The 12,349-nt window shown below is 35.5% G+C and overlaps 1 protein-coding gene across 4 annotated transcripts; it reads left to right on the forward strand.

The window, feature by feature from the left end:
• The first annotated feature begins 959 nt into the window (after positions 1-959).
• On the forward strand, positions 960-7,881 carry LOC121318475 (nuclear transcription factor Y subunit beta). Of its 4 annotated transcripts, none has more exons than XM_041255187.1 (7): positions 960-1,046; positions 2,386-2,479; positions 4,230-4,363; positions 4,625-4,822; positions 5,086-5,167; positions 6,840-6,919; positions 7,325-7,881. In XM_041255187.1, the coding sequence occupies exons 1-7, from the start codon at positions 975-977 to the stop codon at positions 7,355-7,357; spliced, it is 693 nt and encodes a 230-aa protein (XP_041111121.1). In that variant the 5' UTR covers positions 960-974; the 3' UTR covers positions 7,358-7,881. The 4 variants fall into 4 exon arrangements, with proteins under 4 accessions (XP_041111121.1, XP_041111123.1, XP_041111124.1 ...); XM_041255189.1 differs by having other exon boundaries at positions 982-1,071; XM_041255190.1 differs by lacking the exon at positions 960-1,046 and adding an exon at positions 1,418-1,508.
• The last annotated feature ends 4,468 nt before the right edge of the window (positions 7,882-12,349 follow it).

Consider the following 12,349-nt stretch of genomic DNA (forward strand, 5'->3'; position numbering starts at 1 on the left):
AAGTGAGGTCAGGGATCACTGGTCAGTTTAAATGAATGGAAAAACGAAAAGGACCTATAAATTATGGCAACTCTACAACGGTGCTTGGTCTTTCAAAACGACAGATTAAAAAATAATGCTGTTTTGTGCTATGAACCAACCCCTACTACTGTTGTGTAAAAAGCCATTATGTCACACTGCAGAGTTGAAAACAGTGTCCAGTTTCTCGACATTGTACAGAGAAGAATGAGTGGAAGAAGTAATATATAACTCTAACTTGCATTGGCTAAAGCCAAGCTTTGTTGAAAACACGTGTCGGTAGATTTTGTTCACAAAAATCTTATTTTTGTAGGGGGGAATACAACGCCAATTACCTGCACCAACCTCCTATCGACGGACTCTAAGCTAAATTTAAAAAGTGCAGCGGTTACCTATTGACCTCTGATCCCGGAAAAAGAAGGTAAAAAGAAAGAAAAGTATGCGCATGCGCAATGCTCTCCTGTAAAGGGCTCATATTACCACGTGGATAATGATAAATGTTAAGTTGAGACACAACACATGGAGGTTGCAACAAAGTGAGATAAAAAAAAAAAAAAAGAGAGAGATAATTTATGTTTAAAAGTTTCTTGGTTGACGAGAATAATAATATAAGCATATCATTTGAGTACATCCACTGCATGTAGCATAGGCGGGTAATTTAAACTCTTATGCGACGGTGGGTTGAAACAAAGATCACACACCTTCACTGGAAAACCGCCGTAGACAACTAGAAGTAATTTGGTGCGCGGTGGGAGTGTGAAGAGAGTCACAGAACAGCTTCCTTGTCAAATGGTGAGTGAATGGTGATACTGTAGTCACAGGCGTGGAGCTCTGCGCTGAGGCCGTATAGCAGACAAACGTTCACGTAGCGCCGTTCTCTGGGCCCCTTAGCAGTGGGAGGGTGTGAATATTGATGGAACCGTCCCCCTGGCGGAAGGAGGAGGAACTACTCAAGGATGCCAAGCTCAGCGCTGGGACTGGTTCCTTCGCAGCCATTTTCTGTCCAACCAAACGGCCGTTTTGAGAAGGTAACCAACCAGGGCTGCATTGGAGGTTTGTGCCTGGCTCCGGCCAATGGTTGCTAGCCGATTTCGGTTTAGCTCGAATGGAAGTGTCCGTCTCTGACATTTTTTTTTTAATTTGTTGTCTCTCACAATGACATTCGGAGCAGGAAGTAATAGAATAAGCGAGAACGAGAGTTTTTATTTAAAATTCTGCTGTTTAGGTTTCCGCTATTAACAGGCCCGTGTTGTAGGTCTCAGAATCTCTTCGTGTTGCAATCGTGTTATAGAAAACATGCAATCAGGAGACAGATACTAGCCAAAAAAAATATATATATATATATATATATATATCGCCAAAATGTTTAAAAAGAAGCATATTTGAAAAATTGTGAGTTATGAATTGTTTGTTGTTTCGTCTCCATATTTGTTGCGTTGCGAGAAAATGCCTGGAGTCGATGTTCTCTCCCCTTTCTTACTCGTATTACGGTACTGTATTCCTCACTTGAACTTCGTTTTGCTGTGTTTTTGATCGAATTGTATTTAAATAATATTCCGTCGTATGTAGATGTTTGTAGTTATTGTGCTCTGCTTATTTTTTTATTTCTTCAAAGCGTTTTTTTTTTTTTTTTAAGATTTCCCGCTTTTCAGTAAAACCTTCCTTTTTTAAAACCTAAAACGATTCAAAATAATTCGTGACGCATGTTTTAATTTAGCTAAAAAAACATTTCTCAGGAAAAACGCTAGTTTTGTATGTGTTATTGCTTCATTTTAACAAAGCAAAAACACTCGGTCCTTTGTTTCTTTAAACAGTTTTTAGGCCTTCTTTTTAGATACTGTAACGCTAAAGTGTTGTGGTAATGTGTGGGGGTGGGGAGTTAATTTATTGTGAACTGCTAATGTTATGCTTTAAATACTGTTAATAGGGGGAATTCAAGTTTATTATCATACCGACTTGTAAGCACAATGCTGGGCTGGGGTTATGCCTCAAATCCGTTACAAGCAAAAAAGAGACGGTATGCTAAGTGGGCCTTTACCATACTGTATTAAAGAAAGACACACACACACAGGTACGCTTAAGGACGATTACAAAGATGACCATAGGCAAAGGTGTATCAATCCAAATACACTGCATCATGAGAAAAAAAGTGAGAGAAGACACGTACAAATCGACCTAAAATAAGTGCTCACCATTTTGCATAAACAAATTAAAGATTGTTGTGCAACAGTATACAGCTGTTAATTATCGAAATGTATAAATGTTTCTTCTGGCCACTTGCCTGCAATATGTGACTGTATTCACAGCAGAGTTTAGTTGTTCTCTTGTAGTGTGTTTCTAATTGTTATCACCCATTTACCCACTTAGATGGATGGTGATAATTCAACAACAGATGCCTCCCAGTTAGGAATCGCTGGTGATTATATCGGTGGAAGTCATTATGTGCTGCAGTCTCAAGAAGGTAAAAATGATTGTCCTTATCTGGTGTTAGTATGCTTCTGTATTAGTTGTGTGTTAGATAGCATTTGTTGCAAAAGTTGTGTCTTCCTTTGCAGGAGGGGTGTGTGTGATTTTTTATATATATATATATATATATATATATATATATATATATATATATATATATATATAATAATACATACATACAGACTATTGCTTTCTTAAGGCCCCTGTTGTAGCATTCAAAAGAGAAGCTAATTTAGGTGATATTTTAGTTCACAGTAAACATAAACTAGTACATGTAAAGTGTGTAAATACATGGGCAAAAGTAAAAATATAATTAAACATAAGAACAACACATATCCATTAAAAACTAATACCTACTGTAAAAATAGTAATGTTTATGGAATAGTCTGTGAAAAATGTGATGAAATAAAATATGTTAGAGACTGGAACAACTTTATATAAAATAATTCAGAACCACCTTTTGTTAATTAGAAAAAAAATAAAATAAATAATGAACCAATAGTACAGCAGTTTACCAGTCAAGGACATGACATAAATGATGTAAATTTTGTAGTATTAGATCATCTAAAATTAGACAATGCGACATATAGAAGAATAAAAGAAAGTAAATGGATAAGTAGACTGAACATGATTATGCCAGTGGGACTTAACAGAAACTTATTAACTCCAATAAATATATAACATTTAAATAAATAAACAAAATTTATTAAAGTTGTGCATGCTAATGCGCTGGGGAGGCCAAATCAAGGCTAATCCTCAGAGCCAGCATTGCATGATAATATAAATATGTTTATATAAACTAATGTTAATTAGAATTAATACAGATTTAAAGATATAAGAAAAAAGGATGTCACAACATGTAGAACACCATTACATCATATAAGAATAAATCATGGATTTGAATATAAATAAATACACCCACCCCCTTGTTATATCGCCCCTCGCTATACTGCAGATTCGCATATATCGCGGTCCTGGAGCTGGCTCCCCATTTTTACTGTAACTGCGTATGCATTAGCTGCAATATACATACGCACTTAGAATTACTGTTTGTTTATTTCGTACTGCACATCACAAACAACAATATACAAAACAATTAAAAACAAAGCATTAATAGCGTACTGTTCTTATATACACGTGTATTGCACAATAACACAAAGCAAATTAAATATTTGTTGAAGCGTTTTTTATTTTAACCAACAAGGTGTTCATGTGTGGCAGCAATGTACTAGCAAAAAAGTTACAAATTTTTATTGGACTCCGACACCCGCAATATATCGAGTGGGTGGTGTAGTTATCATGCTGTCAAAAAACTATAAATGCCTTCAATGTTTTGATTCATACACATACACATTATATATTTGTGTGTGTGCTTTGTGATAGAAATTTATGTTCAGAATTACTAAAAGACCCTTCAATTCAGTGACAAGCCATTTGACTACGTCTTTTTAAATGTCTTCAAGTCCTTTAAGTTTCTTTTTAGTATTTCTAAATTCAGTTGTATTTATGGCTGATTTTACAGCCCCAGATTAGAACTAACCTTTGACTACCTACCTAATTTAAGTAAAGAAGTCCAAGACTGGTGCTAATCTGGGTCTGTGAAATTAGCTGTTAGTGTTCAGTAGTTTTATATATTTATATTTAATTGTCCAGTGTGGAACATGAGTCTGCTGTGGAAAGACAGACAAGTTTGCAGAGATGGTATGAAAGATATTTAGAGGGATTATCCTGGTTGCTTTTTTAAGATGATGGAGATGATGGAATGAATGACAATGAAGATGGCATTGGCAGCAAAGATGGCTTCCGTGAGCAAGATATTTATCTTCCAATTGCCAACGTTGCAAGGATAATGAAGAACGCCATACCCCCTACTGGGAAGGTAACCTAACCGTGTATCATGCTACTTTTTTCAATTACAAGTGTGCATATCTTCCAAATCATAGTAGATGTTTAAAGACATTTTGTTAACCCAGTAAATGCATTTCCACAAGAGAAAATGTGGGATCTTGTTTGTAAGTGCACCTTTTGTACAGGGTACATAATAAATCCACAAACATAAGTTGATTTAGTCATAATGTAGTCTAAATGTTAAAATGAGTATCTAATGCACAGTTTTTTTATTTTTATTTTGGATATTTAGATTGCTAAAGATGCTAAGGAGTGTGTGCAGGAGTGTGTGAGCGAGTTCATCAGCTTCATTACGTCAGAGGCCAGTGAGCGATGCCACCAGGAAAAACGCAAAACCATCAACGGGGAGGATATTCTGTTTGCCATGTCCACCCTCGGCTTTGACAGCTATGTGGAACCCCTCAAACTGTACCTGCAGAAGTTCAGAGAGGTACTGTATATTTGAGTCCTTTTGTTAACATCAGTTAAAGACCCATCCCAGCAGTCAAAATACCCGTGCAAGAGTTTTAGAACATATTTGTTTTCCTTCACATTTATTTTTCTGTCAGTATGTGCTGCAGATTCCAACACCTTTGTCTGGGGCCTTAGTTGCCTTGGTTTTAAAGACACTAAAATCAGACAGTAAGTTTACTATATTTTGGGATACTTGTATAGTACCATGTAAGATTGGTTCTCTGTTCTATTTTTCTTTAGGCAATGAAAGGAGAGAAAGGGATTGTGACGTCAGTTACAGTTACAGATGGCCTTGGGGACGAATTGGCCGATGAGTCCTTCAGTAAGTATAAGCCAAAGCAAACCAGTACTACTTTTCACATACTGGTTAAAAAAAAAAATACAGCCAATTCTCCTTAAGACTGATTTCAAGGAAAAAGAGAAGTCTCATCAGGAATTCCTCTTATCATTGCCATAGAGTCCACTGCTGTACATTGGCATGACTACACACACAGCATCCACTGAACTGGTACTTGCATAAATATTGAATATAAAATATTGTTTTGCACTGTAGCTAAGCATCAAGCAGCACTTCAGGGACCTGTTTCATAAACGTTCTGCATTGAGAAATCAGTATGGTAATCGACTTTTATAGCACAGTGACAGATTACGTAATTACATGTAATGACAGATGTGCCAAGGAAAGCACATTTTTCAAAACAAGAAATTTGATACAGTTATTTTAATGGTTGGTCAGCTACAAATTTGTTGTAGGGAAGTTTAGTCACAAAATAAAGTGGCAGATGACAGATGCAGTAAACACTTGGGTTGGGCAGAGAACAGCAGCCGAAATAAGAAAGAAATGGATAGATCTAGCGAGCAGAATATAATTAAGAAGGGAAAAGAACAGAGATGAAAAAGATCTCACTTAGGAGTAAGAATAAAATGTAAATATAATTGGTCAAGTAGTTTTCGCTGGTATTGTGAGAGGATTGGATATAAGCCAAAAGCAGATAGTGTAAGTAAACACATCTTTTGTTATCCATCTAATTAAGCAATAATTAAAATAGATCAATAGTTATGTTACGCAACTTGTTAATAAAATGTATTATTATTATTATTATTGTTATTATTATTATTATTATTATTATTGTCATCATCTTACCCACTGTCTCCCAAAAGCCATCCATTACCAATATGTACACTGGCAAAGCAATTGGCAATATCACAATTTGTCCAAATGAAACTGCCATTTGTACTCCTAGGGTATCTAATGACAGCATCTAACACATACATTTTGGCACCTGAGATGGCTTAAATATTAATGGAATGAAAACCTTTCCTGTATATGTACAGGTGCTCATTCACAGCTGGGGACAATATTGGTATTTGAGATTAACCTATTCTTGATTATTCTAGTTATCTCCTTTATTAGCAATCTGTACTTTATTCTGATTCTGTCTGCATCAAAAGGATTTGACAGGTCCCTATATACTCTTTCGCTTCTGATTTGTCTGCCATATTGACAGCCAGCTGGTAGTATGAGCCGATACTTACGGTTGCTGTCTGGCTGTTGCCAGTTTCAGGTGAAAATATAAAATCTGAGGTACCTGCGACTGCGATTCCATGCAAATCGCTTTTATGAAACGGGGTCCTGAATGTTTGCAAAAAAATCTAATTTCAATTACACTAATAATGTAAGCTTACTTTGCTGGGTCCTTTTGAAATGAAGGGCCAGAATAAATTTTGTCGGACATGCAAAGCACTGCACTCCCAATATCATTCGATATATTATTAAAACAAGTCAATAATTAAAAAAGTAAAAAAAAATAATTGAGGATTAATAAGAATCTGTCTCGATTTAATTAATTTTCTAACAAATTAAGAATTAAGGACACAGCAGGAGGTCTGTCTTATGCACACATTTATTGTATTACTTTTAAGTAGGGTAATAGTAGTTTTAGTTTTAGTTTTTTCCTGATTTAAAGCAGTTGATTTTTGTCTTTGTACTTCAGCTAACCAGTTGCCTGCTGGATTGATAACTGCAGATGGCCAGCAACAAAATGTAATGGTATATACAACCTCATATCAACAGGTAAGGATCTTAAAACACTACACTTACAGGAATCTGGTCAGACCTTCTAAAGATTGCACTGAACTGTAATAATATAGAAATATTTGCAAGTATTGCAGTTGACATGAAGCTTCATACTGTACGTAATCAGATCTAAGAATATAAAGCAAGAACTCAAGGAAAGGAAGCCTTTACTCTGCTATTTTTTGGTCCATGAAAGTAAACCCAGTCTTCACATAAAATAGTACTTGGAAACTTGGTAATAAAAAATAGTAATTTACACTTCTATGTTATTCTGATGTGTTTTCTGATAACTTTTTAGATTGCTTTTGAAATTATTTGTGTCCTCTTGGACAGTCCTGCATGTGAGTGAAACTGCTGTAATGTAGGCAGTTTTGGAGATGAAGTAATTTTGCTTTACTCTAGATATCCGGCGTGCAGCAGATCCAGTTTTCATGACCTAACCCCCTTTCCCTTTGGACCAAGAATCCTTGCCTGGCTGAGGAAGAACAGCAGTGTTAACAAAGCTGGAGTGCAACATCAGTGGAAGACAGACAGGCCAGCTGCTGTAACCTTTTCAGTGCAAAATAATAAAACATAATAAAACATATTACGAGTAGTTGTACTCAGGACTGAGTCTGGGCAGATCTGTCAGATACATTTTTAGGAACTCACTTAAAGGTATTAAATTGTGGGGGGTTTTCTTGGTTTTTTTTTTTTTTTTTTTGTATATTAGTTGTTTGGAGATTTGTCCAAGTTTAAAATTGGAAAAAGCAAAGCATGCAGAAAGGGGTGGTGTTGTCTCCTTTTATGTAAAAAAAAAAAAAAAAAAAAAAAAAAGGATTTATCCCTGTCTGCACATTAGGGGGCAGATTCTTTTCATACTGAATCATGTTACTCTTTTTGTAATATTGAGTAAGAATCTCATGTGCTTTCATGTTAGTCCTTTTAATAAAATTCAAAGGTGAAATTGCTTTTTGAAAGTTGTCTTGCCGTGTTTCATTTTCTATCCCTTGCTTCAGCTGGTGGACTTTAGTTTCTTATTTTGCTGTTTTAATCGATTTGAGAAATTTAATAAATTCTTGTACACTCGAAGACATACTTTTTTTTATTGCTAATACTGCTAAAACACAAACACAGAATAATCAAGTTTGTTTTATATCAAGATACAATAAACCCTATACATACCAATCACTGTCTGTCTTGTAGACCAAGAAACACCACACATTAAAGTTAATATTTAACCATTGTATTCCACCGATTGTCATTTTAGTACCAGATGCTGTTTGCATGCTGCATTAAGTTTGTCACGACTATTGCTGGTGTGGTGCTGAATTTTGCATTATTTTGAGAGATGCGTCAGCGTTTCATTGGATTTTCGTCTTGTGCGATTACTTCTGCTAATAATTTATTCATCGCTGTGGTCTAAATGTGAACTTTCAGTATTGTAAATGAGATGTACTTTTTAGACATCAAAGCACAATCTCAAAATAAAATTCAGCAACACACCGTACATAATACGTTGAGGGGCCGCGAGTCAGTTTAAGATTAAATTACTTACAGAATGGCTTCAAAATTAACCCTGAACTCTGCGAAGTGAAGTATGGAAATATTTTGGTTTGATGTGGATGATGGAATCGTAAAATATAAACGACATGTTTTATTGCATGGATATTATGAAGCAAAGAATCACTAAGTCTAAGTAAGTTATTGCTTTTCATGTGTAAATCTGTTAATTTCTTATATATTTGTAATTGTGTGATCGTATTTCTGTTTTTACGTGCACAGTATCAATATAAAAATCATTGGTGACCACCCCAAGGTCACACAAGTGTACCCCATCGTTTAAGAATTTTTTATGTGAATTACATTCTGTGTAAATGTCCAAATACAATACTCTAGTGTTTGGGTGTATATTTCAGAGACAAACCCCCACTGAGCCTATACTTCCAGGAAGGGGGGGAATATGGTGCAATTTTCCCTTGCTGTAGACAGAACAGTACGAGTTCATGGATGGCAAAAAAGGATACAGAATTTTAGATACACTTTTAATAACAACAGTAACCAAGTATAACCTATACAATTCATGTTACAGGTTTTCCAGATGACATTTTAATATGTATTTCAGACTGAAATAAGTTGTAAAAGTAGTTAAAATGCTACATTCTGATTCATGATTGTGATGATGCTTCTGAGGCCTAATGCTAAATTACAGAGATACTATCAACTTCAATTTAAATAAGGCCTGGTGCCAAGGTTGAGTCTAAATAAAAAGGAAAAGCAAGAACATGCATTTTATCAATTTAAATAATCTAGATGTTTAACATACAATTCTATCAAGAGTTCCTCATTTTGGCTTTTCTGTTAGAAAAATGGAGAACTAAACCACATTTAAGTTTACCAATGCACCAGTTTGAGGTGCCTTTCAAATGGCTGAAAATTCTGAAGTGAAGTTCTTTTACATCAACTACAATGCATATATTTTCTACGATTGCACCAGCTTGAACTTGACATTGCTGCAATACAAAAACACTTCTAGTAAAATTGCAGTTTCACTACTTGATTTTCAGTCGGCAAACAAGATTACTTTGAACGTTTCTAGCACCATGCTTGGCTTAAACTTAGAAAAAGTACCCTTCATGTGATTAAACCACCATATGAATTATTATTTATGCTGTAAACATATGCAATGATATATACTGACATATACTGTTCATAATAAAACTGCACACAATTCACAAAGCAGATGCATTATTTACAGTCTATTCACTGAAAGAATGGCTCACAAGTTATGCTAAATTAGTTACTTTTGTTTGGCATTTAGAACAATGCTCCCTAAATTGATACAATGAAATAAATGATACAATGAAATTAATACTGTGTCATTTACCACATTAAGAACATTCAAACAGCAGGGGTGTTTGTCTGAAAAGTTGGTTTCTTACTCCATCCACATCTGTCTTGTTACACAAAAAAGTAAGCCCCTTTCACACTGGCACGCCTACCTGGGTCACAATCCCACGCAAGTGTGAAACCACGTACCTGGGTCACAGCGACCCACCTAAGGATGTGCGCGACAAGCTTAGACTTGAGCCGAGAGACAAAATGCATGCCGCCCATAGTACTGCCATGCCTGCATGAAAGTTTCACTTCCGCAAGGAACATTTCTGTTCAGCCATATTTTTGTTGATTGAGATGCACCATGCGCCAGAGTGCAGCAGGGATGTAGAAACATTTGTCCAATCAACATTTGTCCAATCAACATTTGAGCCAATGGTTCAATCCAAAGAAGCTTGGATGGAAATGTCTGTTACAAGAAGCTCTGGGGCATTGATTGTGTACTTGAGTCTGTCACCCAAAAGCTGTGTGAAACTGCTGGTAGGTAGAGTATGCCACTGTCAAAGGGGTTGTAGATGGTGGTTAGCAATTCCAGTGTTTACTGGTTTATCTGACCATTTGTTTCATGATCAAGTGCATGAGAAATAAAAATGAAACTGCCAAAGAGAAAAGTATTTCTGCACCACTGTTTTACAAAGCACTTCATATACAGTATATAGTGGATACTGGAATATATATGATCTACTACAGTATATCAAAAAGGCAGTTTTTTTTTTTTTTGTAGTCCCAGAAAGTAGTGACTTGTATCAAAGTAAAAACATAAACATTTCAAACTTGGCAAAAAAGTATGAACCCAGTATCCCTTCTCTGACCAATAAAACAAAATCACCAGTATATTATAACACTATACACACATAACAGAATTAAACAATTATTAGCTTGTACTTAGAGCACAGTTACTAAGACAACATTGGCAGAAATATTAAGGACAATAGATATGTTTACAAAGGGATCTTTTTTGAGAACATAAAATGTAATTATTTTAGGTCCTGTTTTGAAGGACGTAAAGCAAAAGGAGCAACACAATAACAGTTCAAAGTAAAAAAAAAACTGGCAAGAAACTACTCAAAAATAATCAAAACTACCAGTTTCTGCAAGTTTTTTTTCTTGTTTTATTATACGCCGATAAATGTCACAAAAAAAGTGTCTTAAATAGTTTTTAAATTAAAAACCATTAAGTATGACAGTATTGTAGGCAATTGAAGTAAAAAGGTAACCAGTAGAACAAAAAAACTTTAAAAATGCATGATTCGCTTGCTTAACTGATAAAAGCGTTTATTTGGCTCAGTGACGTTTTAGCACTTTTCACTGGAGTAGGTAAATTATCCATAACTTCAAAATGCTCAAATCATAGTTCTAAGTTAAAAACGTGTAAGAAAGGAAGTGAAGTAGACAAACATTTCAGCTAGTGCCTTCATCACTGTAATCTACAACTTCCAAACGTTCAGAATTGTAAAGTAATTTATGAAGGCACTAGCAGAGATGTTCCTCTAACTGACTTAGTTTTTTTATATGGTTCACCTATTTATTGGCAGAGTTTGTATCCTCACACTAAGACCCTAATTTAGGGAATGCTAGGCCTTAAGTAATGTAATAAACATGTATCAAGAAATAATATTTTAGTATGAAATTATACATGCGCATGGGACACTGGCTTTTATAGACATTTTAGGTATAAGTAATGTTGCCTGCCTTGCTGGTCTTACACCAGCTTGATGTGTCTTCCTAGGCTGTATATTTTATCCTTGTACTTTTCTAACAAAAAGTAAATATTGTTGCTCAATTTTTAGTGTCCTTCTTGCACAAAATAGCTCAAAACAAACAAATAATATTGAAAATGAATGTGTCAAGGAACGGATTGTGACATTAGTCCACCAACTCCTCATAATTCACCTCCTTTGTGAAAGCAGCCTATGCCTCTCGCTGTACTAGCCTGGGTTATAAAAGATAAACATTTAGGGGACTGAACAGATAGACATTATCCATGAAGCCTGACAACAGCCCAAGATGCACTGCAGCAAATTGGACTGTTAGGAGACCTAAACTTGACTATACCTGCGTGGCAAACTAAAAACGGAGGATATGTAGACAATCACTGTGCACTGCCCTGGCACTTACGACGAGTTACTTCAGACACTACAGAAAGAATTATAAAATAGTTTGCCTAGACTTATGGCAAGGAGTGGTTCTAATCAGGGGATAAATGTACCAGACAACACAGGATCCTAGATCTGATACGTTATTGTCAGACGGGCAAGAATTATATAGCTTGCAAATGAACTGTTGTTGAAAAAATAAAAGTACTGTATAAATTCCTGCACCGACATTAACTGACAAGTGTACTGTAACCATATGTTTTAGGATGCAACATCTGAGTATGAAAATTTAATTACAACCACCCAAAAAATACTGTTCTGAACAGCAATGTCATGGCTGTTGCTCATTACATTAGTCGGCCCGCCACTGGTATTGCTCAAACCTGAAGGTTGTTAAAACGTTGCTAGGCAAAGGTCAGCATGCAGCTACTGCCACCAACAATAAGGCGTAAAACCC

This window comes from Polyodon spathula, chromosome 7 (assembly GCF_017654505.1).
Source record: "Polyodon spathula isolate WHYD16114869_AA chromosome 7, ASM1765450v1, whole genome shotgun sequence".
NCBI lineage: Eukaryota > Metazoa > Chordata > Actinopteri > Acipenseriformes > Polyodontidae > Polyodon > Polyodon spathula.